The following is a 27,521-nucleotide window of genomic DNA, read 5'->3' as shown; positions in this document are numbered from 1 at the left end:
GGCAAAATAAGCCAATGAGAGTACAGAACACACTCGTGACTTCCTGTTTAGCACAAATTGACACACCTAAATGGTAGAAGGGAGATAAGGGTAAAGAGTTAAACAGCAAGAGCAGAAATAAAAAAAAGTACTAAAAATATTAAAAGAAAACATTACTGCCAAACGTCATGGACAAGCTGCGACGTGTCCTAAGCGGTGCAGAGGATGAGGAGCAAGGGCTAACTGCTCAGGTAAGATACCAATTGTAATTCCACCGATTTAATGCTAATGATGTACGGTATACCCTTGTTTCGGCATGACCGATCAAAGTTTTATCTTGCAACGCAGTACGTATATTCATTAAATTATATTCCTTTGCACAAAAAATGCTTGGTGGACGAACACAGTTTGCACATGTCGCAGTACAGTTGACTGTTTTCAGTTTGCTGTTGTGTTCATTACCGTTGAATCGTGTTTGGTCTCTTCAATTGAAAGAGAAATCAACCATACCTTTAATGTTTTTGTTGTTCAAATGTATTTTAATCACCGTTTATGATTTGTTAATGTATTTTTTTATATATATAGACAGTATTATATACTGTTCAGATTTAGAACTGTCTGCGCTGCACTGTGGAAACGTAGTTCCCTTTCAGTTTCACAAGGTTCATCCGGAAAACTTCCTCAGTTGGTGCATTTCCGTTACGTGTTACAGAGCACAGGACAAGGGCGCTTTGGAGTATATAAAATAATATGCAGTTAAGAAAGCGTTACATATTCAGACAACTGAAGAGCTTTTTATTTATTTAGTTATTTATTTATTTATTTTTAAGAGCTACATTAATTTGTCTCAAACTGTCACCATCACCTGTGCTAACTTGAAACGTTAAATTTAAATGTAATGACCTGAATTTAATTGTCCTCGAAAGTACAGACATAATTCAGTATTATGGATTGGCGCATGGTATCAATCGCTATCCTGACAATAACATTGTTTCTGTATGTACAAAACACAAGCCATCTGTTTAGTTTTCAACTTATGTAGCTTATATGTTATACTGTACTATGATGAGTGTTTTGATATAGTTCATCAGATTTGCCCCTAAGAACAAAAGTGGCTCAGTGTTGCAACTCAAATTAACAAACAAACCATAGGGATTCTATTTATGTAATAAACAAAATAGCTTTCAGCTCATCGTTACTTAAAAAAAATAAAAATAAAAATAACATACCACAAATAAGTAATTTGGACACAGTCAATACTGAACGGTCAATACTCAGAACAACTACATTTTTCACGATGTGTGCATTTAGTCACGTAGGAATTAGGGTACCAGAACCCCGCCCCAAAAACCGTACAAATGCAATACACGTTAAATCCCCAAACTGTTTTCTTCTAAGATGAATACTGAACAATATTCGCAAAGCTTTAACTCGCAAGTCATTTCTATTTTTATGTCATGTACAGATTAAACAAAAGCTTACCATTCTTCTGATAGAAAACAATTATTTACACACCTTTTTCTAAGACCTACGTGCTTTTTGCATGCATTGCCTACCACTTTATTTTTAATTATGACTGCTCAGAGAATTGAAATTATTGAAAGTAAATAGTCATCCACAACCTCTGATTTTATACCTACTTTATGAACACAGTTTTCCAAATTAGTGTTTTTTGTACTGTCTGGCTACCATGTTTAGGACGGCACCCAAAGTGACTACCTTCTGTTTGTGTTGTATGCTAATGTTATGTTTGCATTATTGCTTCTTTTATGCTTGCATTAGGAGCTTCTGGAACTGATAAGGTAAGGAACACACCCAACATGTGTCTACAGCAACTGTACTGTACTGTACTGTATGACACAGAGCAGTATTTTAAAACTGAATGAGTGGATCAGTTATGTGTGTAAGTGGAAACCCTTGAACTGCACATTTCACATGTTATTTTCTAATTAAGAAAATACTGTATTTTGAAAAGCTAGAATTTCAGTCTTTTAATATGATCATTCTGCACACTTACAAAGGAGTCGGTTGGGTGATCATTATGCACTGCTCACAGTAAATATAGTAAAACTCAGGACTGACTGTTGATAGACCTGATATTGTCCCACAATTAGACTTGCCAGTGGCATAAGGACATGGAATTTGTACTTTTCACAAAATATACCGTACCTAATAGCAATCCTTAACCTGTATGGGCCACCGTGCATTACTGTACACCCTTTACACTCTGTACAGCCTAAATGTTCATCAGTAGGCTTGTTAAAGTTGATATGGAGACGAGATGTTGCATTGCTAGCATTGTAACAGTGACTCTTTTAAAACAGTACCACGTGCACACCTGATGTGAAAGAAATAGTGGCTAAAAATGGTTTATCAAGATGTACTGACGGCTCCTGACACTTTACCCTTTCAGACCTGAATTTTGTGTCGAGCTGAACAATGCAAAATTAAGTTGTATAATTAAAAAAAAGGCATATGTTTGTACTCACTTGTATGACAATACAGCTGATAAAATATTTCTTACTTGTCTTTTATCACTGCAGTGCCCATGTGTCTTCTGGTTTTCATTCCAACTGAGCTCTCAATTACTTAACTAGACCCTTAATTGAACTAATAATTTGCTTAATTAAACCTTTTTAATTGTTTAACGCCTAAAAAGTTGCAGAGTTCAAGCTACTTTTAAAATGTTATAGCTAAATTGAAATCTGCAACTGTTTAGAGCTGAAAACAAGTAAAAAAAAAAAAAAAAATCTAAGCAGATTATTAGTTTAATTAAGGGTTTAATTTAAGTAATTGAGAGCTCAATTGAAATGAAAACCAGAAGACACATGGGCTCCCCAGCACCAGGGTTGGGAAGCCCTGCTGTAGTAGTTCATTATTTCATTTTACCTGTTAAACCTGGAGTGGAATGGCCATCCAGTACTATGATTGGACACTCCTGATTAGCCCTGTCAGGTCTGGTGTTTATTCCAACCCTGTTCAATTTAAACAAGTAAAGGTTGGTTTATATTTCTCTCGTAGACAAAAGCCATACGTCAGCTGCAGACACTTCTACGCGTGTGCCAGAAGGACTGAAGCACCCCCGAGTTCGCAGACTTTTCTTGGTCGTAGCTGTCGGTCATACTTTCAGCCAGTCTGCGTTACTGCCGGTGTCGACTTGTGACTAGGGATGCCAACAGGCTCCACAATCCCGCAACACTTTGAGACGGGATTTTAAAATTGCCCATCTCTTGAATGAAGTGAGTGTGTACAAATTGGCTCATACGTATTGAACAGATGAGCAACGTTACTGATTTGATGCGGAAAGTAATTGCATACAGAAAATAAATAGCGATGTTAACTTATTAGTGACTCAATATAAAAAGAATAACAATAATACAAATAAAAATATATTGCATTCATTATTATTATACAAGTGGTTGCTGCTCATGTTAGCCTATGTAAGCACCAATATGCATTTTAGCAATGATTCAATTAGGCAACGCTTTAATTTCATTCAGTTTAGAGGCAAGTTGAAAATCTTGTTCTGTTGTTCATGTTTATTGGGTTCCTCAAACTTGCTCTATCGCACTTCACTGGCTTGCGACCATGCGACAAATGTTGGATTTTTTCAACATCATCCGACCCTGTGCGTTTTGCGGTCGCAGACACACAAGAAAAGGCAGTACGACTTTTCAAAAAAGACGCAGCTCGCGGCAGTGCGGATGTCATTTCGACCGTCGGAGACCACTGACTGAGACCAAAAATTGGGTTGCAGTCGGAAGTATAAACCAGCCTTATACCTTCATAGCAGCACTGCAGCTTGTCCTGCTGACTACACACACCCTGTATAACTGTAGCTTTATATGATAATTGCACTGGGGGTCTTTTTTTAAATTACCTGAACAGCGGCAGTTCTTTTTTCTTACCATAAAATTGTGTTAAGTAATGCTAGTAAGGAAGGGGCAGTAAATCAGCCCTGGGGGATAAAACCAGATTAATTCATATGCAGGGAGAGAGAGTAGGATTTTTAGAGCTTTATATAGACCCCATCATGAATAACTTTGTTTTCTCCAAAGGTCCTGGATGCCACCTCCTTAAGCTTCGGCACCAGAGTGAAGTGGTTTGCTATTTGTTTTGCTGCTGGGATTGTGTGTTCCATTCTTGTAAGTGTATCTGTTTTATTGTTTTTGTTCAGTTTTTTATAGTGTTCTAACTTGTTGAACTATGACAACACTGTACAATATTTAAATGTACACAGGATTAAAAGGCTAAATTTATTTGAGGATTACGTGGCTTGCTATCATATATTGCAGGTATATTTCTATTTGATTGATCTTCAGATGTATTCCTACAGTAGTTAAAATAATCAAGAAAATTATACCTGAAATAGATATTTCCCAGCATGAAGTCCCGTATAATCCGGTTTCATGCCAATGTAATTTACACTTACGTTTTCATCTTGTGGGTCAGTTGATTTCACAGCCTACCTGTATTTTCTGTGCAGTTTAAAAAAAGGGGGGGGGGAGGGAGGGGGGGGGCGGCTTCCATTTGGATTTCATGGTCTTTATCCCTGTGCAATAGAGAGGAAATGAAAGAAAGGGACCTGACATATGCTGGTAAACTCTGATCCAGACTGTGTAATCTATTGCTTTATTGATAATTACAAACAAAAAATTAGAAACTTTTGCATACAACTGTGCCTTTAAATCATTAATTCATTATTTTCAGGTCTGTATTTGACCATACATATTTGACAGAGAACAAGTAAGTTGTGTAAATAAATTGTTGCTGCTAATAGTGATTACATTCCTAACCAATAGGTGGCATTGCTCCATTAAAAATAAAAAGAATCAAGTGGCTTCCAAAATAATCCTTGTGTTTCTCCACAAGGTTGCACTGTAATGTTACTACATGCCTACAGTGGTCTGTGATCTGAGTGGTTTGTTTACAGGGTTAAAAACTAACAATATTGTGCTCTACCTTTTGAAACTTGCTAGATGTGAACTTACTAGTCCTTATGTGAAGTGCCTAAGTTGGAATCAACAACAGTTGGGGTCCCTAAAAATAGGCTTGGGTTTTATTTTGCTAAAAACACTGTTACAAATTTAGATTTACTTTTTTTTTTTTAACAAAGCACCTTAGTAAACACTCATACAGATCAATCAATCACCTGTTTGCACCTCGTTACTGAGCGACTACTGTACTGTGTGCTGAGAAACTGACACTGACAGCACCAGATGGGATGACAGAGGAAAAAAATTCTCTCAGCTGTGTCACCTTGCCGACCAAGAAGCTCCGCCTGAAACTGACACTGTTTATTTTATTGTACATTACATGTGTTGCTATTTACAAAAATGTTGACTGGCTATGAGTTACTATCTACAATAATTAATGTACTAACGTACACATACAGTCTTCATTAAAGCGCCAATTTAAAGACCGTATGTTTCACTGTAGCCCTCAGGATGAAATTGTTAGCTAGGTGGCTTTTTTTTTTTTTTTTAATTAGCAGTGGGAGAACTGCTTCAGCAAGTATGGTAGAATCTGCCAGAACTGACGGATGCTGAATCTACTAGGTTTAGATACTAATGAGAGCATAACAAATACAAAAGAAACGAGGGAAACGCAGATCTTTTCAAGAAAGCTGGGAGACTTTGTATAAATGGATTTTATATTTTTAAACACTGCAATAACAGTTCTGCTTATGAAGCATCCACACTGTAATTTGACAGAACAGGTGATTTATTTGCACTGTGCGGGACCTTATTTTCACCCCATTGGTGCTTGAGCCCCGGAGTGCTCACAGAATCACCGCCTGTGCACCTATTATCAGTGATTAAAGCATGGTTTTTAAAACGAACTGATTATTGCTCACCAATACTTTATTGGTATAAGAAAAGTGTTTTAAAAAAGTAATTTCAGCTTCCAATTAGTTAAAATATTCTGACGATAATGTAAACAACACCAAGCTACAGACAGCGAGTCCCAAGCTTTAAACGTGTTACTGTTTATAGATAAGAACTCAACTTTTTTATGAATGTATTGTTTTATTATCTTTTAAGCAACATACTATGATAATGTTCATAATGGTAATTGTTTGTTTATTAGTTTTAAAATGTTTAGTAAAGCGTGGCCTATTGTTTGTCCTCGTTAGTACAACCGGCCCCCTTTGCTAATGACATCTTCAGTCAGGGTCGTAACCCACTATAAATCTCCACATATTTATAAAATGACTTTACACTTACTTCAAAAGTTGCAACACGTTTCAGTAAATTCAAGCGATAAACTTTGCATCCCGTGCAGAGAGATAACACAAATGTAAAACATCATTAAGTGGGGTTGGTATTGCAGGGGAGATGAAGGTTTCAGTTCCGAGTGTTTTCTAAGCATTATTTGTGAATGTTTATTCACCACTGCTACATCACGTTAGAAAATTGTCTTCCCTGCATTTTTTTTAACGCAAGATTAAATGTGAGAGTATATGTTTTAAGTACTCGCCCAGAGGACTAGTGAGACACAGACATCAACTAGTCCTCATCAGATTTAATTTGCTGTGAGTTTCTAACCCTGGTTTACCTCTGAACACACCACTGTTCAGTATTAGCCACACATGATTTGTATTTATTGATTTTATATATAAAAACATACTCTGACGCGTGATTCAATGTCACTATAGAAGAGCTCAATTACAGTGGTGGCTCTTTTAAATTTTAGTGAGCTCTTTTTTTTTTCCAGTTCAGTTTTCAGACTTGTGACTCATTAACAAGACTGGAGACTTTCTTTCACTGTGCAATTTTCTCTTTGCAGGGCACAGCATTGCTGTTTCTTCCCAATGGAACCAAACTGTTTGCGGTTTTTTACACATTAGGCAATCTTGCCGCTCTGTTTAGGTAAGATTTGACATATTTACAAGTACAATATTTTCCCCTTCAGCATACTGTACCAATTACTCATCTGTCTATTAATTATATAATCTGTAAATCTCTCTATGACATTTTTTTTACATGTTTAAGGCCCCCGCCTCTCCTTGTTGAGCGCTCCTGTCATTAAGTTAATCTGAGCAGCAATAGTGGTTTGTTTACCACTGTACTTTTAAAACCCCAAAAGTAATGACTAAAGCTACGGTTTACAATTTTAGAAAAGCAAACTATGAAGGTATGAAACAGAGACTAACAGAAGTAGATTGGAGTAAAATAGAGAAAACATCCACAGAAAAAGGATGGCTGTTTTTTAAAAATGTACTACTAGAGGCACAAAACAATTACATCCCAAAAGTAGACAAATCTAAATCTAAAACAAAATGGCCAAAATGGTTTAATAGATCAATTAAAAAAAATATTCAGTGAAAAAAGGCACTTTACAGAGCGTTTAAAAGGGACCAAAAACAAAGTACACAGAAAGAGTACTTGGAACTGCAAACACAAGTCAAAAAGGAAGTTAGAAAGGCCAAGAGAGAGATAGAAATCAATATTGCTAAGGGGGCTAAAACCAATTCTAAAATGTTTTTCCAATATTATAACAGCAAGAGAACATTCAAAGAGGAGGTTAAATGTCTAAGAGACACAAATGGCAAAATCATAGACGAAGAAAAAAAAAATAGCAAATATATTAAATGATTACTTTTCACAGGTTTTTACAAAGGAGGACACGGACAACATGCCCCACATGTCGACCTGTTCCTATCCAGTTTTAAGTAACTTTAGCATAACAGAGGCAGAAGTGTTAAAGGGACTAGGAGCTCTTAAAATAAACAAATCCCCTGTGCCGGATGAGATCCTCCCAATAGTACTCAAAGAAATGAAAGAAGTTGTTTACAAACCGCTAACCAAGATCATGCAACAGTCTCTTGACACAGGGGTTGTTCCGACAGACTGGAAAATAGCAAACGTAATACCAATCCACAAAAAGGGAGACAAAACCGAACCAGGTAACTGCAGACCAATAAGCCTGACTTCTATTATATGTAAACATATGGAGACTATAATAAGATCCAAAATGGAAAATTACCTATATGGTAACAATATCCTGGGAGACAGTCAGTATGGTTTTAGGAAAGAGAGATCGTGTCTAACTAACCTACTTGACTTTTTTGAGGATGCAACATTGAAAATGGATAATTGCAAAGCATACGACATGGTTTATTTAGATTTCCAGAAAGCTTTTGACAAAGTCCCGCATAAAAGATTAATTCTCAAACTGAACGCAGTAGTGATTCAAGGAAATGCATGCACATGGATTAGGGAGTGGTTAACATGTAGAAAACAGAAAGTACTGATTAGAGGAGAAACCTCAAAATGGAGCGAGGTAACCAGTGGTGTACCACAGGGATCAGTATTAGGTCCTCTGCTATTCCTAATCTACATTAATGATTTGGATTCTGGTATAGTAAGCAAACTTGTTAAATTTGCAGACGACACAAAAATAGGAGGAGTGGCAAACACTGTTGCAGCAGCAAAGGTCATTCAAAATGATCTAGACAGCATTCAGAACTGGGCACACACATGGCAAATGAAATTTAATAGAGAAAAGTGTAAAGTATTGCATGCAGGAAATAAAAATGTGCATTATAAATATCATATGGGAGATAATGAAATTGAAGAAGGGAACTATGAAAAAGACCTAGGAGTTTATGTTGACTCAGAAATGTCTTCATCTAGACAATGTGGGGAAGCTATAAAAAAGGCCAACAAGATGCTCGGATATATTGTGAGAAGTGTTGAATTTAAATCAAGGGAAGTAATGTTAAAACTTTACAATGCATTAGTAAGACCTCACCTAGAATATTGTGTTCAGTTCTGGTCACCTTGTTACAAAAAGGATATTGCTACTCTAGAAAGAGTGCAAAGAAGTGCAACCAGAATTATCCTGGGTTTAAAAGGCATGTCGTATGCAGACAGGCTAAAAGAATTGAATCTATTCAGTCTTGAACAAAGAAGACTATGCGATGATCTGATTCAAACATTCAAAATTCTAAAAGGTATAGACAATGTCAACCCAGGGGACTACTTTGACCTGAAAAAAGAAACAAGGACGAGGGGTCACAAATGGAGATTAGATAAAGGGGCATTCAGAACAGAAAATAGGAGGCACTTTTTTACACAGAGAATTGTGAGGGACTGGAACCAACTCCCCAGTAATGTTGTTGAAGCTGACACCCTGGGATCCTTCAAGAAGCTGCTTGATGAGATTCTGGGATCAATAAGCTACTAACAACCAAACGAGCAAGATGGGCTGAATGGCCTCCTCTCGTTTGTAAACTTTCTTATGTTCTTATGTTCTTATGCTGTAATGCCTGAATGAAGTTATCTATTGTAGTGAGATTTTCCTCACTGCAAAAAAGGGAGGAAAAAAGATGCACCTTAATGCTCTTCCTTCAGTGTAATGTCTGTACAATCACAAATCACACATGTACACTTCTCAGCACACTCTGAAAACATATATAAATATTATCTTTCATGACTGATAAACTGTAGTCATACACATGTGGTGAGTCAGGTTGTGTGTGCAACTGCTGTTCTGCTTTCTTTCAAGTATCCTGTTCTAGTAACAGAAATCATGTGCAAGCTCACAAGAAGCATATGTAAAAAGTTGTTTTTTTACTAAATTTCTTAGTATTCTATAACTGTGTGTCTATTTAATTTTGGAATCAGATATACTGCAAAAGCAGAGCTTTCAGCCACAATAGCTACTTTTACTAAAGGCCGTCTTGGTTAAAGTGATAAGTTACCTTCATTCAAACCCATTCCAGCACTTTATTTTAGACCTGGCCTGAAGGCATAGCTGGAGTCTCACCTTTTAAAGAGAAATTGGCAAGGGATTTCTGTTCTGTGGTGTACTCGGCTTGTTGAGTGTCACACATGAGAAATTGCTGTCTGGAACCGGTTACAGTAGCAGAGTGTGTTTACTGTCGGAAGACAATAGCTAGGTGTTGTAAGCAGTAGAGAGAGAAATCTCTTGCTCTATATCTGCTGTAATCTGGGTAGAGCGTGACTGCTTGCAGTGCACGGCCTGTTCTTTCTAAGTTTTACTGAATGGACATTTGTTTTTGTAAAACCTCAATAACTTGTGAAATGCATGTTGGCTTGATATCGAAATTTGCATGCATACACACACAACATTCTTTGTGGTGTCACTTGTGGTGTCCCTTGAACATCTACATAAGTGGCTTTGTTATTAAGGGAATGTACAGTACAGTGTTGGCCAATTTAATATTGGTAATCGTCATCCAGTTTTAATTTGGCCACATTTTGTGATGCTGACGCACTGTTGTGTAAAATCACCTTGGCCTTGAAATAGATTTTAGAACTGTTTCAAGTTGTCTCTGTACTGCATTCATACCAAGTCATTTTGCACTGTTGCAATATGTATCCAGTAATAAAAGGGAGGTTGGTGATGCAGAAGATCTATGTTAAGGGCCTTCACCTGTTCCAAACTTCATGTTTGCAGGTCAAACGGCCCATGAGTCACAATTACAGGGTGGCTCTTGGTGATTTTGTTTTGTTTCTTTGGTCAATAGAGGGGGTAATGATCCTAGTAACCAGACCCAACTTGCCTGGGGTATGTGAGCATTTCTCTGGATACTTCGTAAGTGTTTAAGCTCCATGCTAACAACCAGTTTGTTTTTGTTTTCATCGGTTAGGTAACATCAATCAGGACTAATTGGGCTGTGTCTCATATCTCCCTTTTGTGCATTTGTTTCTTGTGTAATTTGTACATTATGTTTTATGTAGAGAAATGCTTTTTTTATTGTGAATTGATTTTGCCAACTTAAAGGTTTTAAGGATCTTATTTTCAGGATATGAACAGCAGTAGATTTTAAAGTACAGTACATAGAGCAAGTGAAACAATACCGACTACAAACCTTACTAAAATGTATTGCAGTCTATTCGTAGGTCTCACTTTTCACTTCTGAAAGACACAAACATTATGGCTAAGAAATTATAATTTTTTAAAACCTTTTTTTTTTTTTTTTTTTAAAAAAGGATATTTCATTTGTGAAGAGAATAAACGGATCACTCTTTGCAAATGTTCAAGAGGTTGCATGAAGGAACACAGGTGACATTGGCGGCGTTTAGATGCACAAGTCATGACAGTTTTCCTCACAACGTGTTTGCCGTACTTTTCAGGAAATGCGTTGCTATGCAGTTCTGATTTAGGAAAAAAAATCGTCCTTACCAATGCAGATTACTCAATTCATAGTCATTTAGGGGAGGGGATATTTACATGTCCGTGTCTGCTTACTAAGTAGGAAAAGAACGACTCTGAATATTGTGAGGAGAGCTTCAAGCGTTGCCATGAAGATAAAAACATTTAACAAGAGAAATTAATTCACGTGTTGTCGTGCACATTCTGAATTACGCCGCGCATTCATTTGTCTGGTTACCTTTCCAACACACACACAAAATTATATCAAATATAATTTCTACCAAGTACAAGTTTTACTACTTTGAATTTATATTTGTGTGTGTGTGTGTGTGTGTGTTTGTGGAACGTCTAAAAGTTACATTTCATTAACACTAGAACAGCCTTTTATAATATGCTTTTATTTTGAATATAACCTACAATATTCTTTTTTTTTTTTTAATACACCACCCACTCGATATATCGCGGGTGTCGGGGTCCAATATAAATTTGCTGTATATCGAGGGCTGCAAGATAGCGAGAGACCCCTAGAAAAGAGACCCTAGTTCTTGTAACCTTCTCTGTATTGGACCCTTTTCCTCCATTTTACCACAATTTAAAACTCACAAGCTGAGGCATTGTGAATTGGGCACACTATATTATAAAAATGGTAACAAATGTAATTTTCACATGTAAAATTTGTCAAAAAAAAATGTCAAAAAATGTTGGAGTTTGAAACGGGGTAATTGTTAAATGGTGGAGGAAAGCTTTATTTAATACTTTTATACCTTTTTTTTTTAAATACCCAATAGTTAATTAAAACTGGATCATTCATTGAAACAAGAGAGCATAAAATAAATGACTGTTTTTCCCCAAATGTATTTTAAGCCTCTTTACACTCCATTTGACAACCAGACGCGTTTTTCATTTTTTACTCGTCCATGGAACTAGAAGTATTATTTTGTCGTTAAAATCTTCCGTAATGTAGCAAGAGGGGTGGGAATAATGCAGTGGGGCTGGCAAACTGCATTACTGTGCATTCTCTGCTGTTCATCTCTGAATAACTATGTCCCCCCAAAGAAAGTCTTTAACATGCAGGTGTGTGTGTGTAAGGGACAAAAAACCAACAATGTGTGTGTGTGTGTGTGTGTCACATATATATATATATATATATATATATATATATATATATATATATATATATATAGCTGCTAAAACCGTAGTTTCAAAATATTCTTATTTTGCTTAATTACATATGCATTATTTCAAAGCCTATTAACTGGAAAAATACACACACGAACCTGGAGGAGCAACAGAAACAGAGTCACGTGCACTAACGGGACCGCAGAGAGACTGAATATAGAATAATTGGTTGCAGTGGTAAAGTTCTGTTCCCACAGGTCACGATTTTGCAGTATGTTTTAAATGATTGTATTAGTTGTGCATACTTCTTTCTGCAGAGAGATACTGTATTAATGATATTCTCACATCATCGTTGGACAGATTTTTATTTAGCACACATTTTAATAAAGAAACATATCTGAATAGCAAACAACTGTATTGACCTTGTCCAGAGATTTACCAGATACTGGGGATGTAGCTTTCCTGTCCTAGGGTTTCTATGCTTGAGTTAACCTGAAGCCTCCTAACAAGGTTGGGGAGGCTGGGGCAGAATGGATAAACTGTTCTGTAAACACTGTGACAGCAGGGAATATATGACTTTATAGATGCAATGCGTTTTAATCTCAGTAATCAAGTATGACTTGTTTTTTGTTTTATCATTGTTGGATTTCAATCAGTTATGAGATATCAAAATAAAATACGCAAGTAAGGTACACTGCTGATGCATCAGCACATTGCTTTTAGACTGTCATGCAAATTGTCTTACGATGTTTCAAACGAAATACAAACAAAGCAATACCTAAGGGAGGGGGAAGGTGTTCTATAGAAAGATGGTACTGTACATAATTTGCCTGGTATTGTGCAGATGTCATTGGTATCTGGACACAAGCAAGCTCTATCCATTTCCTCCCCCATTGAAACCTGTTTGCTGGAAAGCTATGTGACATCTATAACAGGGACCAAATCACAAACCAAAAAATACTTGAATAAGAGAATGCTTTTCTTTTTTCGAAATGTTGGTGTTTTTTTTTTTTATAAATACTGTAATATGAGCTGCTATTAGGCAGCAGTCCTCCCATGTAGAATAAAAGTGCATGTAAAAGAATTTTTAAATTAAAAGGACTGGATAAATCCTTTTCAAATTGGAACATAAAATGTGCGCTGCTAAAGGTTAGTATTCCAAGTAGGGATGTAATAGGTTAAACAGTTTAATGGTTAACCAATAAATAAATTCATACCGTTTTTACATAAGTTAACATATAATACGAATTGATCAAATTTTTTCAGCATTTTGTGTTTTAAAAGTAAATATCCAACAAAACATCTGCTTTTTACGCTCTCCTCTGTCGGTAACTTTTTATTTATTTTTTATTTGGCAACACATGACATCGGGTTAGGCATGATTAGTCGACTGAAGCCTCATCTGTCAAACTAGTCTCAAGTTGTCGATTTCCGGTGTTCGTACGCGGAGCACAGCAGCTGGTGTCAAAATAAAGGGAGGACTGTAAAGACGGAGTGGTCAAAATGAAGTTAGTGCTTCGTTTTGACGGAGTGCTGTAGCTGTGCCTGAACCAACCGAGCCAGCAGATAAAAGACCATGTGGAAAGACAAGAACAGTGCCATGTCAGTGCTTTTAGATGAAGACCGTTCTAAAACCGGACGATAAAACAGCTGAAAATGAAATGGAAAGTTACTTCAGGGAGCCTTGCCCTGCCTTGTATTGAAATCCATTGGAGTAGTGGAAGGCCAATGCGCATCGCTTTCCTACACTGGAAAAAATGGCAAAAAGTTCCCTGTGCATTCCATGATCCTCTGTTCCTGCAGAATGTCTGTCTTTTCCACGTAAATCGGTTGCGTACAAGACTGACTCACTGGAACACCTCATGGTAATTTTCCAGAATAAAAACCACTTGTACTTGGGATTTTTTTTTTTTTTTATATAGCCAATTTCACCTCAGCAGGACTTTGAAAAAGTACTTGCTTAATCACAATTGGACCATATTTTGTTTTCTGAGGGGATGTTTTTGATTTTTAGGAAGAGAACGAAAACTTTCTTGGATTTTCTTGTGTAAATAGTTGCTGTAGACATTTCATGTTCATGTTGGGTGACATTTTCGTCATCTTTGAGTATAGTGGTTTAAATTTTTTTTTTTTTTTTTTTTTTTTTTTTTTAAAAACCTAATGTTTTAGTTCAGTAGTTGTGGGCACAGTTTTTTAAATTTGCAGTTTATCTGTGGTCATGTCTTGCGTACTTGCATTTAAAATGGATTCGTAGCATTAATTAATAAGAATTTTGAAAAATGAATTGTTGATTTGCTACTCTGAGTTTTGGGATGATAACGTGTGGTGTGTTTATTTATTTATTTATTTTTAAATGGTGTTTTATTTTATGTGAAACCAGTGTCCCCTGTAGTGGATCGAGATTAACTATGAAGGACATACTAAAAACTTAAAGGTGTACCAGTACACACATCCTCAATGTGATATAATCATGATGTAATTAAATGGGATTTGTGCTCTAAGCTTCCTCTTTTTATGTTTGGTATCTTTGTATGTAGGGTATTTTGTGTGACGGTGTAACTACGGTTAACCGATAGAAATCAGATAGTTTAAATGGATTTCTTATTAAACGATCTTTACATCCCTAATTCCAAGTAACAGTATTACATTACTGGCATTACATTACTGGTAACAATGGGCTTGCTACAGGCACTTAAACAATTCATGGTGCTGAACACCATGTTCCAGGACATCTGAAATTACGATTACATACGTGTGTGAGCGTTAAGCACGTTTTTAACTGATCAAATACATCATTCATTGTTATCCGTGCAGGTAAAGTAAAGTGCTGAGCAAATAAGATTGGCTTTCAATGCCTGGCAAGGTTGGGCCTGCGTCCAGTCCAAGAGGAAAGTTCCATACTAGCATGAAAACGCCATTTTCTATTGCGTACTTCTGCCTTATGTTACTCATTTGCAAAATCACATGATGCACTGATTGTACTGGGGATTTGGCTGCTTAACGTGATGGCGCTCCAACTGTTCAAGAACAGCGATCATGGGACCCACAGCTGGCAGCTCCGGGCTAGCCACCTAGACGACTGCTGTCAGTAAAAGTTGGTCACAGCTGCAAAACAACTAATGAAGTTCAAGCCAATGCAGCCAGTTTAAAAAAAATCAATAAATACATTTTAAAAAGTACATTTGATTATTGTTACTGCAGCTTTTTCATGGTTTGGGCCTGAAAGGGTTCAACGTAATTTTATACGTCATTAAGTGAGATCTAGTCCTTACTGTAGCACCGAGTGGGATTTTACTTGTCATTGTCTAGGTCAGTCTAACTGTCTAGAATAAGAAAAATACAATCATATTTCTGCAAGATATTTTGGTGGGTGGTTGGGATACCTAGATACAGTGGTTCCATTCTTTCCTACAGGGGATCAATCCCCATCGACAGAGATTCAGTTTTCAAAGTAGTATTACACTTCCATTTCTACCTGCTGTGTATATTGAAAACTGCTCCACCATCTGTGGGGAAATTTGGTATGGGTATTCATTAGAATGTGCAGGTATTACAATCTAGGTCATTAGAATCTTGGTGACCTGCTTTTCTGTTCTGGCCTCTGATTGGTTGGGATAATCGACTGTCTTCAGAACCTCTTGCCCCACTGTAATTTGATGAAATTGTGTTCCCTACTCTGTGTGAATGTGAACGTTTTTGAGATATTGATGGCTGTATTTAAGGAATTTATATTGTTAAATATGAAATATGGTGTAATATAATGTATGTGTTCTAGATGCTGAGGATGTCACAGTGATATGTTAGATTGGCACCCATAAGGAAATCCTTATTAACATTAGTATTATGGCCCTGGAGTGTTACGAGCATAAGCTTGACCAGACTTTGCATACCTTGATAAAATTGCATACAGAGAAGACATCTCTTGAAAATTGTTAAATATATTGAAAATGTTAACATAAACCATAAACACACTTTAAAATTAGAATAATGAACATGACTCAAAACTAGTATTTAAATACGGTATGTAAGTAGTAAGATGCACATTTCTTCTTGCATAAATTTTCCCAAACTACACTGCAGTTTTGAACATTTCCATATCCTGTTCTGTTTTCTTTTTAGCACCTGCTTTCTGATGGGGCCAGTTAAGCAAATAAAAAGAATGTTTGAGCCAACCAGGCTGATTGCCACCATTGTCATGCTGGTAAATATGTCTTTATTAATCTCAATTAATAACCTTACACATACATATTCCCCTTTTTAAATTACCCCTATTTTATTGTAGAAGAACTGTTTGTGTCTCTTGTAATAAGTTTGATAGAATTTGTCTTCTGTGCATGGGGAGTACACCTAAGAATTTTGTATCAGTAATGATGATTAGCTGGTTTCTTATACATGATTTATAATATAATGGGTAAAGTAGTACAGTAACAGATTAACTTTCAGAACATAGCTTTCAGTGTGTTTTAAGGATACTGCAGTTTATTCTTGCAGTGATCCAAGGTCTAAATACAAGTTAAATATTTACCCATTCCATCCTGAGGTAATTTCCCGACTTCCTTTCTTCAAATAAAGGTGTATAATAGACCTGGTTTTGAATTTGCTTCCTGGAAACCTTATGACTTATTTAATATTAATAGCTCTTCAATTAAAATGTAAAGTTAAATCATCAGCCACTTAACATAATTATACAATATATGCTTTGTGTCTTAAAAAAATGCATGTTTTGTTTTCAAATATACTTAAAGAAATGTAAATTCAATGACATCTCTTTCTACTTTTTCAATGTGTTCTTGTTTTCAAAATAACTGTTTTCTGGTCTCTTTTTTTAACCTAGCTGTGCCTTGTCTTGACACTATGTGCAGTATTCTGGGTAAGTGCATTTTTAAGTAGTTTGCTATTAATCATTATCTGGTGTAAAATGAAAAGTAGTGCATTACTGACTTTAAAGTGACAGAGTATTGTATTCCTGATGAGCTCTGCACTAGTCATCCATAACTACATAACACTCAGTTGTGCTAAATTTTGAAATACAAAAAGAAACTTCATTCAATAACAAACGTTTCGATGTCTTAATAAATGACTTCTTAAATGCGAGTGTTTAACAGTTCAAAACTAAGACTATAACACCTTGGCGTACGTTTCACATTCTCTCGAAGTCTGCATCTCCTAAAGGCAGATTTATTGCTTTACATTCCTTAAATGTAGTTTCAGCTGCTTACTTAAGTAGAGTGCACAGAACCGTCAATTGTCAAATAAAAATCCTCTTCATGTTGAACATGACACAATTTCAGTTATGTCATGTATATCTCTTCAAGCCTCCTTCCCTTCACCAGCTTCTCTTACTTTAAAGTACGAAGTGAAACACAGAGCTCTGTGGGTATGAGCTGCAGTTAAGTATGAAAAAAGATTCAGTACTGTCAGTTCAGAAAGAACAAAGTCAGTGTAAATTCAGTTTTTTAATTTCTCACATGTTCTATTCACAGTGTTGATAATAATAGTGTTTCAAATTTAAATAAAGAGTACATAACATATTCGTTATGATCTTTTTTGGAGTTGCCCTTGAATTGTATGCACAAATAACCTTTTGATAAAAAAAAATGTTTTTCCTTCTTTCTAGTGGCATAAAAAAGGACTGGCCATTATTTTCTGTATATTGCAGTTTTTGGCAATGACATGGTAAGACTTTTTTTTTTAATTAAAAATGTCAAGCACTATGTAAAGAGAGCAGTTATTCAAAATAAATAATGAGTTCGTCCCAGTTGCCAAATTTTATATACCGGTAAGTAAAAATAAATAAATTAAATAAATAAATAAATAAATAAAAATAATAATGAAAATTAAATGAAATTTGATTTCAGGATTAAATCATATTCTCAGTGTATGTGATAAAATGTTCACATCCATGTCAAAGGCATGTGCTCACAATTAGAATGTCAAACAACTGATGATAAACAGCTGACGATGATGCAGCTGCTTGTAATGAATATTCGGCTTTGATATTTCACTTAGCCTCTCAGTGACGCAGTTTATCACTCTTGGTTTTTAAGCAATTTCAAACATGACTTGTCAGACAAGTGTTAAATCCTGCTGCGAAGTAAATGCTTTGCAATGCTATAAGTGGTCTAGATTCCAAAAAGCTACGTTCTCATATACTTATCTGATATGTCTGAAAAAGCACCCATTACAATTCTAAAATGAATAAGAAAGTGTGTCTGCTCACAAGCCCATTCATCAAATGGTTGAGTTGCTTGTTTATGGTTGTGATAACTTTATTAACTCTACTTTATTTTTGTTATTGTTTGAATTCAAACCACTGCACGCAATACTTTTGAATTTGTGTGTTTGCATTATTAACCGAGATAAACAGATGGTAATTTACACCACTGTTTTAAATTGTTCATGGTAAATAAGCTACTTTGATAAGAGCAAGCTTGTGCAACAGCTAATTCCGTCAGCTTCCTACATAAGGGCCCTTTACAAGCACAAAAACAAAGAGCAGGCAGCAGATGTTGTCTGATCACCTGATCTGTGACGTACATCCAAAGTAGAAACTTTACCAACTTGCCAAGTGCTGAGAGAACTTCAGCACTGAAAAAGAAAAGCAAACGTTGGTAGTTTTCATCAAGGGTAGAAACTTTGGGTGCTGTGTTCGAGTCCCAGAAGGGCTGTGTGCTTGTTTTTTGTCTGTCTTTTTTTTAATAAATGTAAATGGACCAAATTAATTCACAGAAGGCCAGTATTAACAATGACAAGAAAACAATTACAGAGACCGTGTTCTCTGGGTTCTCCCTCGACTATGAGAAAAATGTTTCTGATTTTGAAGGAGTTCTCATTGCTGCTTACCTTAGCCTCATAATGTACAGGACATCTGTTAAGTTAAAGATTTACGATGTCAACTTTGAGTTCTAAATATTTCAGTTTTTACAGTGTTTTTTTTTTTTTTTCTCTGACATGGTTATGAAATTGTAGGGAACTGAAGTGATTTTTTTTTAAATTGCTTGTACTGCTACTAAGAAATACAGCTCCACAGCTGTTAAAATAAAAAAAAGAAAGGGAATTCAAAATGGTGAATTTAATTAAATAGAAACATGTCCCTTTTGTTTACCAGGGTTATGATTCTCTGTCAAGCACTTGAGTCTTCAGTGTGTTGTTTTTAACAGGATGTAAAAAGCTTGTATATTTAGTTTGTTGGCCAGGTTCAGACTGGTAACAAACTTAATATTGTAGTACATTAAACATAAGATCTGCATGTACAAGCACAAGGTATTTAGATGAGCCACACATTTTATAGAGCACCCTTTTAATAGAGTTTAAATTCCTGTCAATTCCCAATTCACCCTATCTCATTATTAATAATCTACCCTGCAACTGAGGGGTCCATGTGAAAGTGGAGAATAGCCTAGCCTTTCAAAAGTAAGCCACCTATGACCAGTTATGTCTGTTTTTACACCCGTCTACATGGAACAATGCAGATGTTAACTTATAACAATATAATTGACAAGGTAAAAGACACCGTATTATATTACCAGTCCACTGTCACCTAACACCTTCAGTCACATATATTCTCAGTTACTGTAATGTTCAACTGTGCTCTTATTTTTTTGTTTAAAAGCAATACAATGACATGTTTAGACAAAGTATTTTTCAATAACTTCAAACTTGGAACTAACATTTATTTTAGTATGTCTAAATTCAGCAATGTGTGTAACACTTATGGAATATGAATATGTTCTACAAATGTTTATGGTGCACTTGTACCCTAACCACCACTTTCACCGTTCCGCTTTGTGTTCCAATTTGAATATCCCTCAAAAATTCCAGTATGTTGCAAAAAGAACGGGCAAATGCTTGTTCATCAGGATTTATTGCCCAAGTAATTGCTGTCTTTTTATTGGGAGATGTTCATTTCCTTAGTGAGTCACTGCTGTACTCCAGTGGGGTTCATTGCATCACTACCAAGAGTGTTGTAGCAACCGCCTGCACCACTCTCAGTGGAAACGTGGGCTGTGAGAGGCTGACTCTTGCTATGTTTTCTAGGTCACCTATTAAAACTTTCTACTCTTAAATCAGTTGCAGCAACTGTGGAAGCATACTGAAGTGCTTCCCTGGTAAATAATGGCTATAGTGGAAACGCCAAGAATGTTTATTTTTTTTTTATTTTATATGCATTAATCATGCTCCTAGAGTCTTGCATTCTGAACTTGAAGAATAAATGTTATAGTTGTAAGTGTTTCTTATAAAACACTGTCCAAATGTTGCATTTTTCTAATTGCATCAAATTTAGCTCAAACTCTTTACTATACTACTAGTAAAATGTGCTAAGGGTCTCCTTTCTCAACTGCATCACCTAGTGCCAGTGGTGTAGTCTTAAATCTGAAGGAACTATAGCCACTAAAATACAGATTTTCTTAAACAAAAATTATTATACAAATTCACATTTCATTTGTATACTAAACTTCTAGTAACACATATAATAGGTAATGCATTTATCTAATTTCTACAAGCATTTCCACAAGGTCTCTCCATTATATCAGAATGCTTTACTTTATTTACGTGTCTGTGTCTGCAGTCTTAGTGGATGCACTGTTGCTGTCGTCTTCATCAGCATTTTTAGCCTTCTTAAAGAAGTAGTTTCAGAATGCTCTTTTCATTGCATCAAAAGGACTACTGACTGAATTAGACAGTTGTGCGGGAGACGAGTCACATGACTTGGCTTCTCTATATATTATGCAAGTTCCGGCTCGGCTCGACTCCACTGCTGCCCATAGAAGACAGTACAGGAACGGGGTTCCTGCTCATCTCCACCGCTGGCTAGTGCCTCCTTGGGTATCAACAACTTTAAATTCCTGTTTTCTTACATCTTTCCCAGGCCTATACATGACACGAAAGGACCCAGATACCGGGGTGCCAGTTAGTGTTTTCCTGGATTGAGAAAGAATGCCTGGTCACAGTAAAAGTGAATTGCTTTGTTCTCCAGGCACCAACTCCTCTTAAGTCCTAACTCTTATTTGTATGTCTTTATAGGTACAGCCTTTCCTACATTCCATTTGCAAGGTAAGTTCAGTGTTTCCTGGTAAATATGGTTCACAACCAGACATTGAACAAGTTTACTAAAGCCGAGTTTCTGATTGATTTGGGTTCTTTGGGTTGTTTTTTGCATTGTTTTTCCAAACTTTGATATGGTGTGAACAACTATTGTCCTTATCGTACACATCACACAGCAGACTTCATCCCTGTGACCAGATCGCCATTCAGATCTCTCTCTCTCTCTCTCTCTCTCTGTCTGTCCCTATCATTAAGGAGGCAATATGAAGATTACCCTTGATTATGACCCGCTCAATAATTAAACCATTTTACTGTCACTGGTGGTCATAATAGAGAGATTTCCATGCTAATAAAATATCACTTAACAGGAGACTAAAGAAGCAGTTCCCTGAGTCTACAGCTATGGCCAAAAGTTTTAAGCCAGGTCCACATCTCAGCGATCAGTTGCGCAACCCAATTGCTCGCGTAACTCAGTTGCGAGCAATTGCTGTGTCCACATCTGAGCAGTTACTTGTGCCACAAGGTTCCCGCGTCTACAAGATTCATTTTTTTATAACTGTTGTTTTTATTTATTTTTTTTACATTTTTATTCTTTCTACAAGGTGAAGTATTTTTTTTTGGTTTTTGAAACCGAGTTGACAGTTTTTTTTTTTTTTTTCTCCCATGTCTACAAGTTTAGAATCGTATTTATTTTATTTATTTTTTGACAACCGAGGTGACACAGGTCGTAATGTGTCCAGTAATTAACGAGGAAGAGTTGGCTGTTATTATTTTTTCAACTGTTATTTTAAATGCCATATTCCCTAAAGAAAAAAACAAAGCCGCGTAAAAGCTGGAGGAAACCGTTTTTTTTTTTTTTTTTACTGCCGACATTTTTAAAATTAGAGCCTCTTAATATTCAAGCCGTGCAGTCAGCATTATAAGAACCAGAGTTGGCGAATTGCCACGTGATCGCCTGTGTCTACAGAAGTCGCTCAGCTGGTTGCTTGGAAAGTACAGCACTGCTCTACTTCAAGCAACTGGTTGCGCAACTGGTTGCAGGGACGTCCACATATAAGCGACTCGGTTGCAAGCAATTAAGTTGCGCAACTGATCGCTCAGGTGTGGACCCAGCTTTACACCACCAAGAATTTTAGGAATAAAACATCATTTAAAAAAATTTAAAAAACCTTGTATGAACATAATTTAGATATTTTAGTCATCATGTAATCAAAGAAACTACAAAATGATATTGCAAAAGTCTACACCAGAAACCATAATAGTAGTACACTATTTCATGTTAGTGAAATGTCACAGTTTTACATTTGTCAGTTTTTCATGAAGTATATGGAAAACTACAAAGCAGTATGTAATTCAATATGTTAACATAACATTATTCAGCACGTTTCATTCGACTTTATGAAGCAAAATTAGTTCTATAGGGTCATGCAATACTTTTGGTCATAGTTGTAGTTTTATTCCTTGGTTCCACTTTTAATTCTCTGCCCATGATTGCCAGTCTCCTTGGTCAGCTGCAGCTGGTGCATCACAACAGATTAAAACAACTGTTGTGTGGTTCTTGCAGGGGTGGCTGCAAATATTGAATCACAGTATTGTTTTTTTTTTTTATTCATGTATTTCATCACTGTTTACCATCAAAATGTGGTTGACCTCTTACAATAAAAACTGAGTAGTAGCCATTTATTTCAGTGCAATAGAAGTTGCTTTATTTTACTTACCATGTAGGATCTGCAGCTGTTTAGAACCTTTGAAATTTGCACTGTGTTTAACAAGGTTAAGAAAATCAACATTTTCAACAGTAAATGTGATATGTACAGTGGCTCTCAAAAGTATTCACCCCCCTTGGACTTTTCCACATTTTATTGTGTTACAACATGGAATAAAAATGGATTTAATTAGGAGTTTTTGCCACTGATCAACACAAAAATGTCCATAATGTCAAAGTGAAAAATAAAATCTACAAATTGTTCTAAATTAATTACAAATATAAAACAGAAAATAATTGATTGCATAAGTATTCACCCCCTTTGCTATGACACACCTAAATAAGCTCTGGTGCAACCAATTGTCTTTAGTAGAAGTCACATAATTAGTTGAATGGAGTCCACCTGTGTGCAATTAAGGTGTTTCACATGATTCTAGGTTAAATACACCTGTCTCTGGGAGGTCCCACAGTTAGTTAGTACATTTCCTAACAAAAACTACATCATGAAGATGAAGGAACATTCAAAGCAAATCCGGAATAAGGTTCTTCAAAAGCACCAATCAGGGGTAGGATATAAGAACATTTCCAAGGCATTGAACATCCCCCGGAGCACAGTAAAGTCCATTATTAAGAAATGAAGAGAATATGGCACAACTCTGAATCTGTCTAGAACAGGCCGTCCTCAAAAACTGAGTATCCGGGCGAGAAGAGCACTAGTCAGGGAGGCCACCAAGAGGCCTATGGCAACTCTAAAGGAGTTACAGTCTTCCTGGGAGACACTGTGCATACAGCAGCAATAGCCCGGGTGTTTCACAAAACTGGCCTTTATGGGAGAGTGGCAAAAAGAAAGCCATTGTTGAAAAAAACTCACATCAAATCTCGGCTAGAGTTTGCCAGAAGGCATTTGGGAGACTCTGAGACCAAGTGGAAGAAGATTCTATGGTCTGATGAGACCAAAATAGAGCTTTTTTTCCTCGACGCTAAGCGCTATGTTTGGCGCAAGCCTAACACCGCACATCATCCTGAGAACACCGTCCCTACCTTGAAGCATGTTGGTGGCAGCATCATGCTATGGGGATGCTTCTATGTGTCAGGGCCTGGAAAGCTTGTGAAGACAGAGGGCAAAATGGATGCAGCAAAGTACAGAGAAATCCTGGAGGAAAACCTGCTGAAGTCTGCAAGAGACCTGGGACTTGGGAGAAGATTCATCTTCCAGCAGGACAATGACCCCAAACATACAGCCAAAGCAACACTGGAGTGGCTTAAAAACAAAAAGGTCAATGTCCTGGAGTGGCCCAGTCAAAGCCCGGACCTCAATCCAATTGAGAATATGTGGAAAGAGTTGAAAATTGCTATTCACCAAAGGTCCCCATCCAACTTGACGGAGCTTGAGCAATTTTGCATAGAAGAATGGGCAAAAATTGCAGTGTCCAGATGTGCAAAGCTGGTAGAGACTTATCCAAATAGACTCATGGTTGTAATTTCTGCCAAAGGTGCCTATACCAAATATTGACTCAAGGGGGTGAATACTTATGCAATCAATTATTTTCTGGTTTGTATTTGTAATTAATTTAGAACAATTTGTAGATTTTATTTTTCACTTTGACATTATGGACTCTTTTTGTGTTGATCAGTGGCAAAAACTCCTAATTAAATCCGTTTTGATTCCATATTGTAACACAATAAAATGTGGAAAAGTCCAAGGGGGGTGAATACTTTTGAGAGCCACTGTAATTGATAAACACCATGTTAAACTATATAAAACCTGTATATATTTATCTGAAAAAGTGTTCACAATACAAGGGAGGGAGGCATTTTTAATTATTTAAAAATAGTGGTTGTGTTAAGATTTATACAATCTAGGTATTATAAGATTGATCCAACGCATTCCAAAAGCATGACTATTTTGTCTTAATTGCTGAAGGGGTGAGGTAGTAATCACAGCCCAGGCTGTGTAACACAAATGTAAGAACTGCTCTGTGCCAATGTGTTTTAATTCAGCCAAATCCTTTCTGTTTTTAATTTTTTTTTTCAGGGATGCTATTATGAAGTGCTGCACGACATGCCTAAATTAAAAAGGCAACATTTCTCAAGAGGTTATTTTTAAATGAAAATGAAAAACTGTTTTCTGGACAGCTCAGCAAGACCAGAAGATTAACACAACGCTTTTTTTTTTTTTTTTTTTGTATAATATATATGTAAAAAGATGTTTTCTCATCTGTATTCTTAAGATTAGTTCAAATCTTAACACAATAGTAGTGGTATTAGAAATGAAATGGTTAATATAACAATTATTACGCAAACAGTTTGCTGTATAAATATTTGCATTTGCATAGTTTGGAGATTTTTAATGCTAACGTGGTGAGAGAAAGGGATGTTTGGGAGAGTGATGATTGTTAATAATTTGAATACCGACTTCTTTTTACAACTAGCATTCAGCTACCTTATTCTAGAATGGCTTCTTTTTTATTTATACTACATACAGTAATATCACTCCATAAAAAAAAAAATAAACATTTCAGTCTTTGGTTTCTAAGAAATCTCTATTTTTATCTGATTTTGAAGAGTGAGAATATTAAACAAAAAAATTAAACCGTGTATAAATTAAAGTAATGATGACTCGGAGGTTAAGTTTAACAGCAGTAAGAGACACTTTGGATCTTCTCCGCGCATCTTTAAAGTAATGCCACATTTCAAAACCTGTCTCGTCTGTTCTAGCTCTCTTTTTCAGGTGGTTTCACAGACTTGGACTAGCTCACCTAAACTAACAGGTAGGTATTTCAAGATTAGTGCTAATCGGGGTCTGTGAAATAAGTTCATTGAAAGTTAAATAGGTGACTCTTATATGTACTGAAAAATAGAACTTTTTTAACCCCTTAAGGTACACAAGGAATTGAGTGGTTGTTCAAACGGTTTCTTCTTAAAATACATTTGAGAGTGACTCAAGTATCACAAGAGAACAGGCAATTTTGGATGACCAGATCCAGCCTGTCAGTACATTTTAAACCCTGTTTTTCGTGCACCTTGTTGCAAAAATAAGAAAGTTAGCATTGTTTTTATTTGTGGGACATGTCCCTTGTATCTTAAAGGGTTCATTCATTTCCTTCTGAATTGGACGCTCATCATTTTTTACGTGATTGTTTGTCTTGTTAAACCCATAGCTTAAACTTAATGCAACAGACCTATCTGCAGTTACAATGTGTTTGTAGTTTATTTCTTATCAGTATTGGAATTATGGATGCCTCACCAATCTTTATTTTATCCCACTGAAAATATTCACCAAGCAACTTATCACTCAGATGCTAAAAAGCATCATTGTATGTAACAAGTTTGTATTCCTATGATTTAGATTAGTGATGGATACTGATCATGGTTATTAAAGACCCCTCCTCACCATGACAACCCATTCGCACCAGCTCTGTTCTGACAAAGTGTCATTAATGATGCTGATAACAGAGCAGCAACAAGTGGTACAGCCCCCTTTTAATCTATATTTACACAGCGATAAGAATTAAGTTTTTACTAACTTAGACCACTGTTTGTTTTAACAATAGACATTTGTGGACTAAAGGATAAATTCCTTGCCCCACTGCAATTAATACAAGGACTAGTAGTGTGCTTTTTTCCTCTTAAAGTTGACAATGGTGTCTTATAATTAATCCTCTCCATTTTTTAAAAGGCTCTCCAAGGGATTTTGTTCACTTTCACGGAATTTAATTGAACAGTCTTTAGAAAAATACAAGATGTTCTTGTGGTTTCAGCACTAAACAGACCTCCCACTTTGTTGTATAAAACTGCATTCCAAAGTGTTTTAATTACACTAATCATATTCCAGCTTGGTTAGTTTTACCAATGGCAGGAATGGGGTCAGGCAAAACACTATTTGAGTGTCAAGCTTCAAATGTTAACCCCGGTATAGAATTTCACATGCATTTTCTTTTATGTTTACAAGACTGTACTTACTTGTTGCACAAAGGTGTTGTGTTTTTTTTTTTTTTTTTAATTAACAACATATAATTTCTGTCAAGTCAGCTACTGCTTTTAACTGTTTCTGCTCTGCGTGTGTACGTCTGGGTCATTCTTTCTCAAACGTTTTGAAACCAGGGACCAGCTTAGTGTCTTTCTGAAACCTGCCACTTGTAATGTAATCCTTATTGCTGGTTTTGTTTTAAAGCACTGAATCCTAGTGCTAAGGTAGCAAATAAATATCTAATAAGGATGATTTAGGTGGACCTTTGGTTTGTTGTTTCTTTGTGGTTTGGTAGTGTTTCCAGGCATTTCTAAATTTAACCTTATGTTAGCAGTACAGCATTGTATATGGTCATAACCTTCCAGTGTTCGATTCTAGTTCTAGAAAGGAATCACTTTTTTATCCTCTAGACTCTGGGTTTTACAATATGCAAATGTATACAGTATTTTTTTAAAACCTATGTTTTAATGTTAAGGGATATTATTTACCAGAAGTTCCTGAGGGTGTTGTGTGCTGTGTTACCTTTCACAGTACTAAAATCTGATTGGCTGACCCATTAAATGCTATACCTTGGGA

The 27,521-nt window shown here is 36.1% G+C and overlaps 1 protein-coding gene across 1 annotated transcript; it reads left to right on the top strand.

The window, feature by feature from the left end:
• Positions 1 to 9: 9 nt before the first annotated feature.
• Positions 10 to 27,197, top strand: sft2d1 (SFT2 domain containing 1). The gene is made up of 8 exons (XM_059023795.1): positions 10 to 230; positions 4,038 to 4,124; positions 6,769 to 6,851; positions 16,345 to 16,426; positions 17,060 to 17,095; positions 17,843 to 17,901; positions 21,250 to 21,279; positions 25,011 to 27,197. Exons 1-8 carry the CDS (start codon positions 168 to 170, stop codon positions 25,048 to 25,050), a joined length of 480 nt encoding a protein of 159 aa, XP_058879778.1. The 5' UTR covers positions 10 to 167; the 3' UTR covers positions 25,051 to 27,197.
• Positions 27,198 to 27,521: the final 324 nt, after the last annotated feature.

This window comes from Acipenser ruthenus, chromosome 5 (genome assembly GCF_902713425.1).
Source record: "Acipenser ruthenus chromosome 5, fAciRut3.2 maternal haplotype, whole genome shotgun sequence".
Lineage (NCBI taxonomy): Eukaryota > Metazoa > Chordata > Actinopteri > Acipenseriformes > Acipenseridae > Acipenser > Acipenser ruthenus.
Note: the sequence above shows the minus strand (reverse complement) of the source record. Positions and strands in the feature narration are given on the sequence as shown.

Bases quoted from the DNA above. Each gene is read 5' to 3' on its own strand.
- sft2d1 (XM_059023795.1), top strand. From the start codon at position 168: ATGGACAAGCTGCGACGTGTCCTAAGCGGTGCAGAGGATGAGGAGCAA. The intron at 4,125-6,768 runs GTAAGTGTATCT...TTCTCTTTGCAG, and splicing joins GGATTGTGTGTTCCATTCTT to GGCACAGCATTGCTGTTTCT. The intron at 16,427-17,059 runs GTAAATATGTCT...TTTTTAACCTAG, and splicing joins TTGCCACCATTGTCATGCTG to CTGTGCCTTGTCTTGACACT.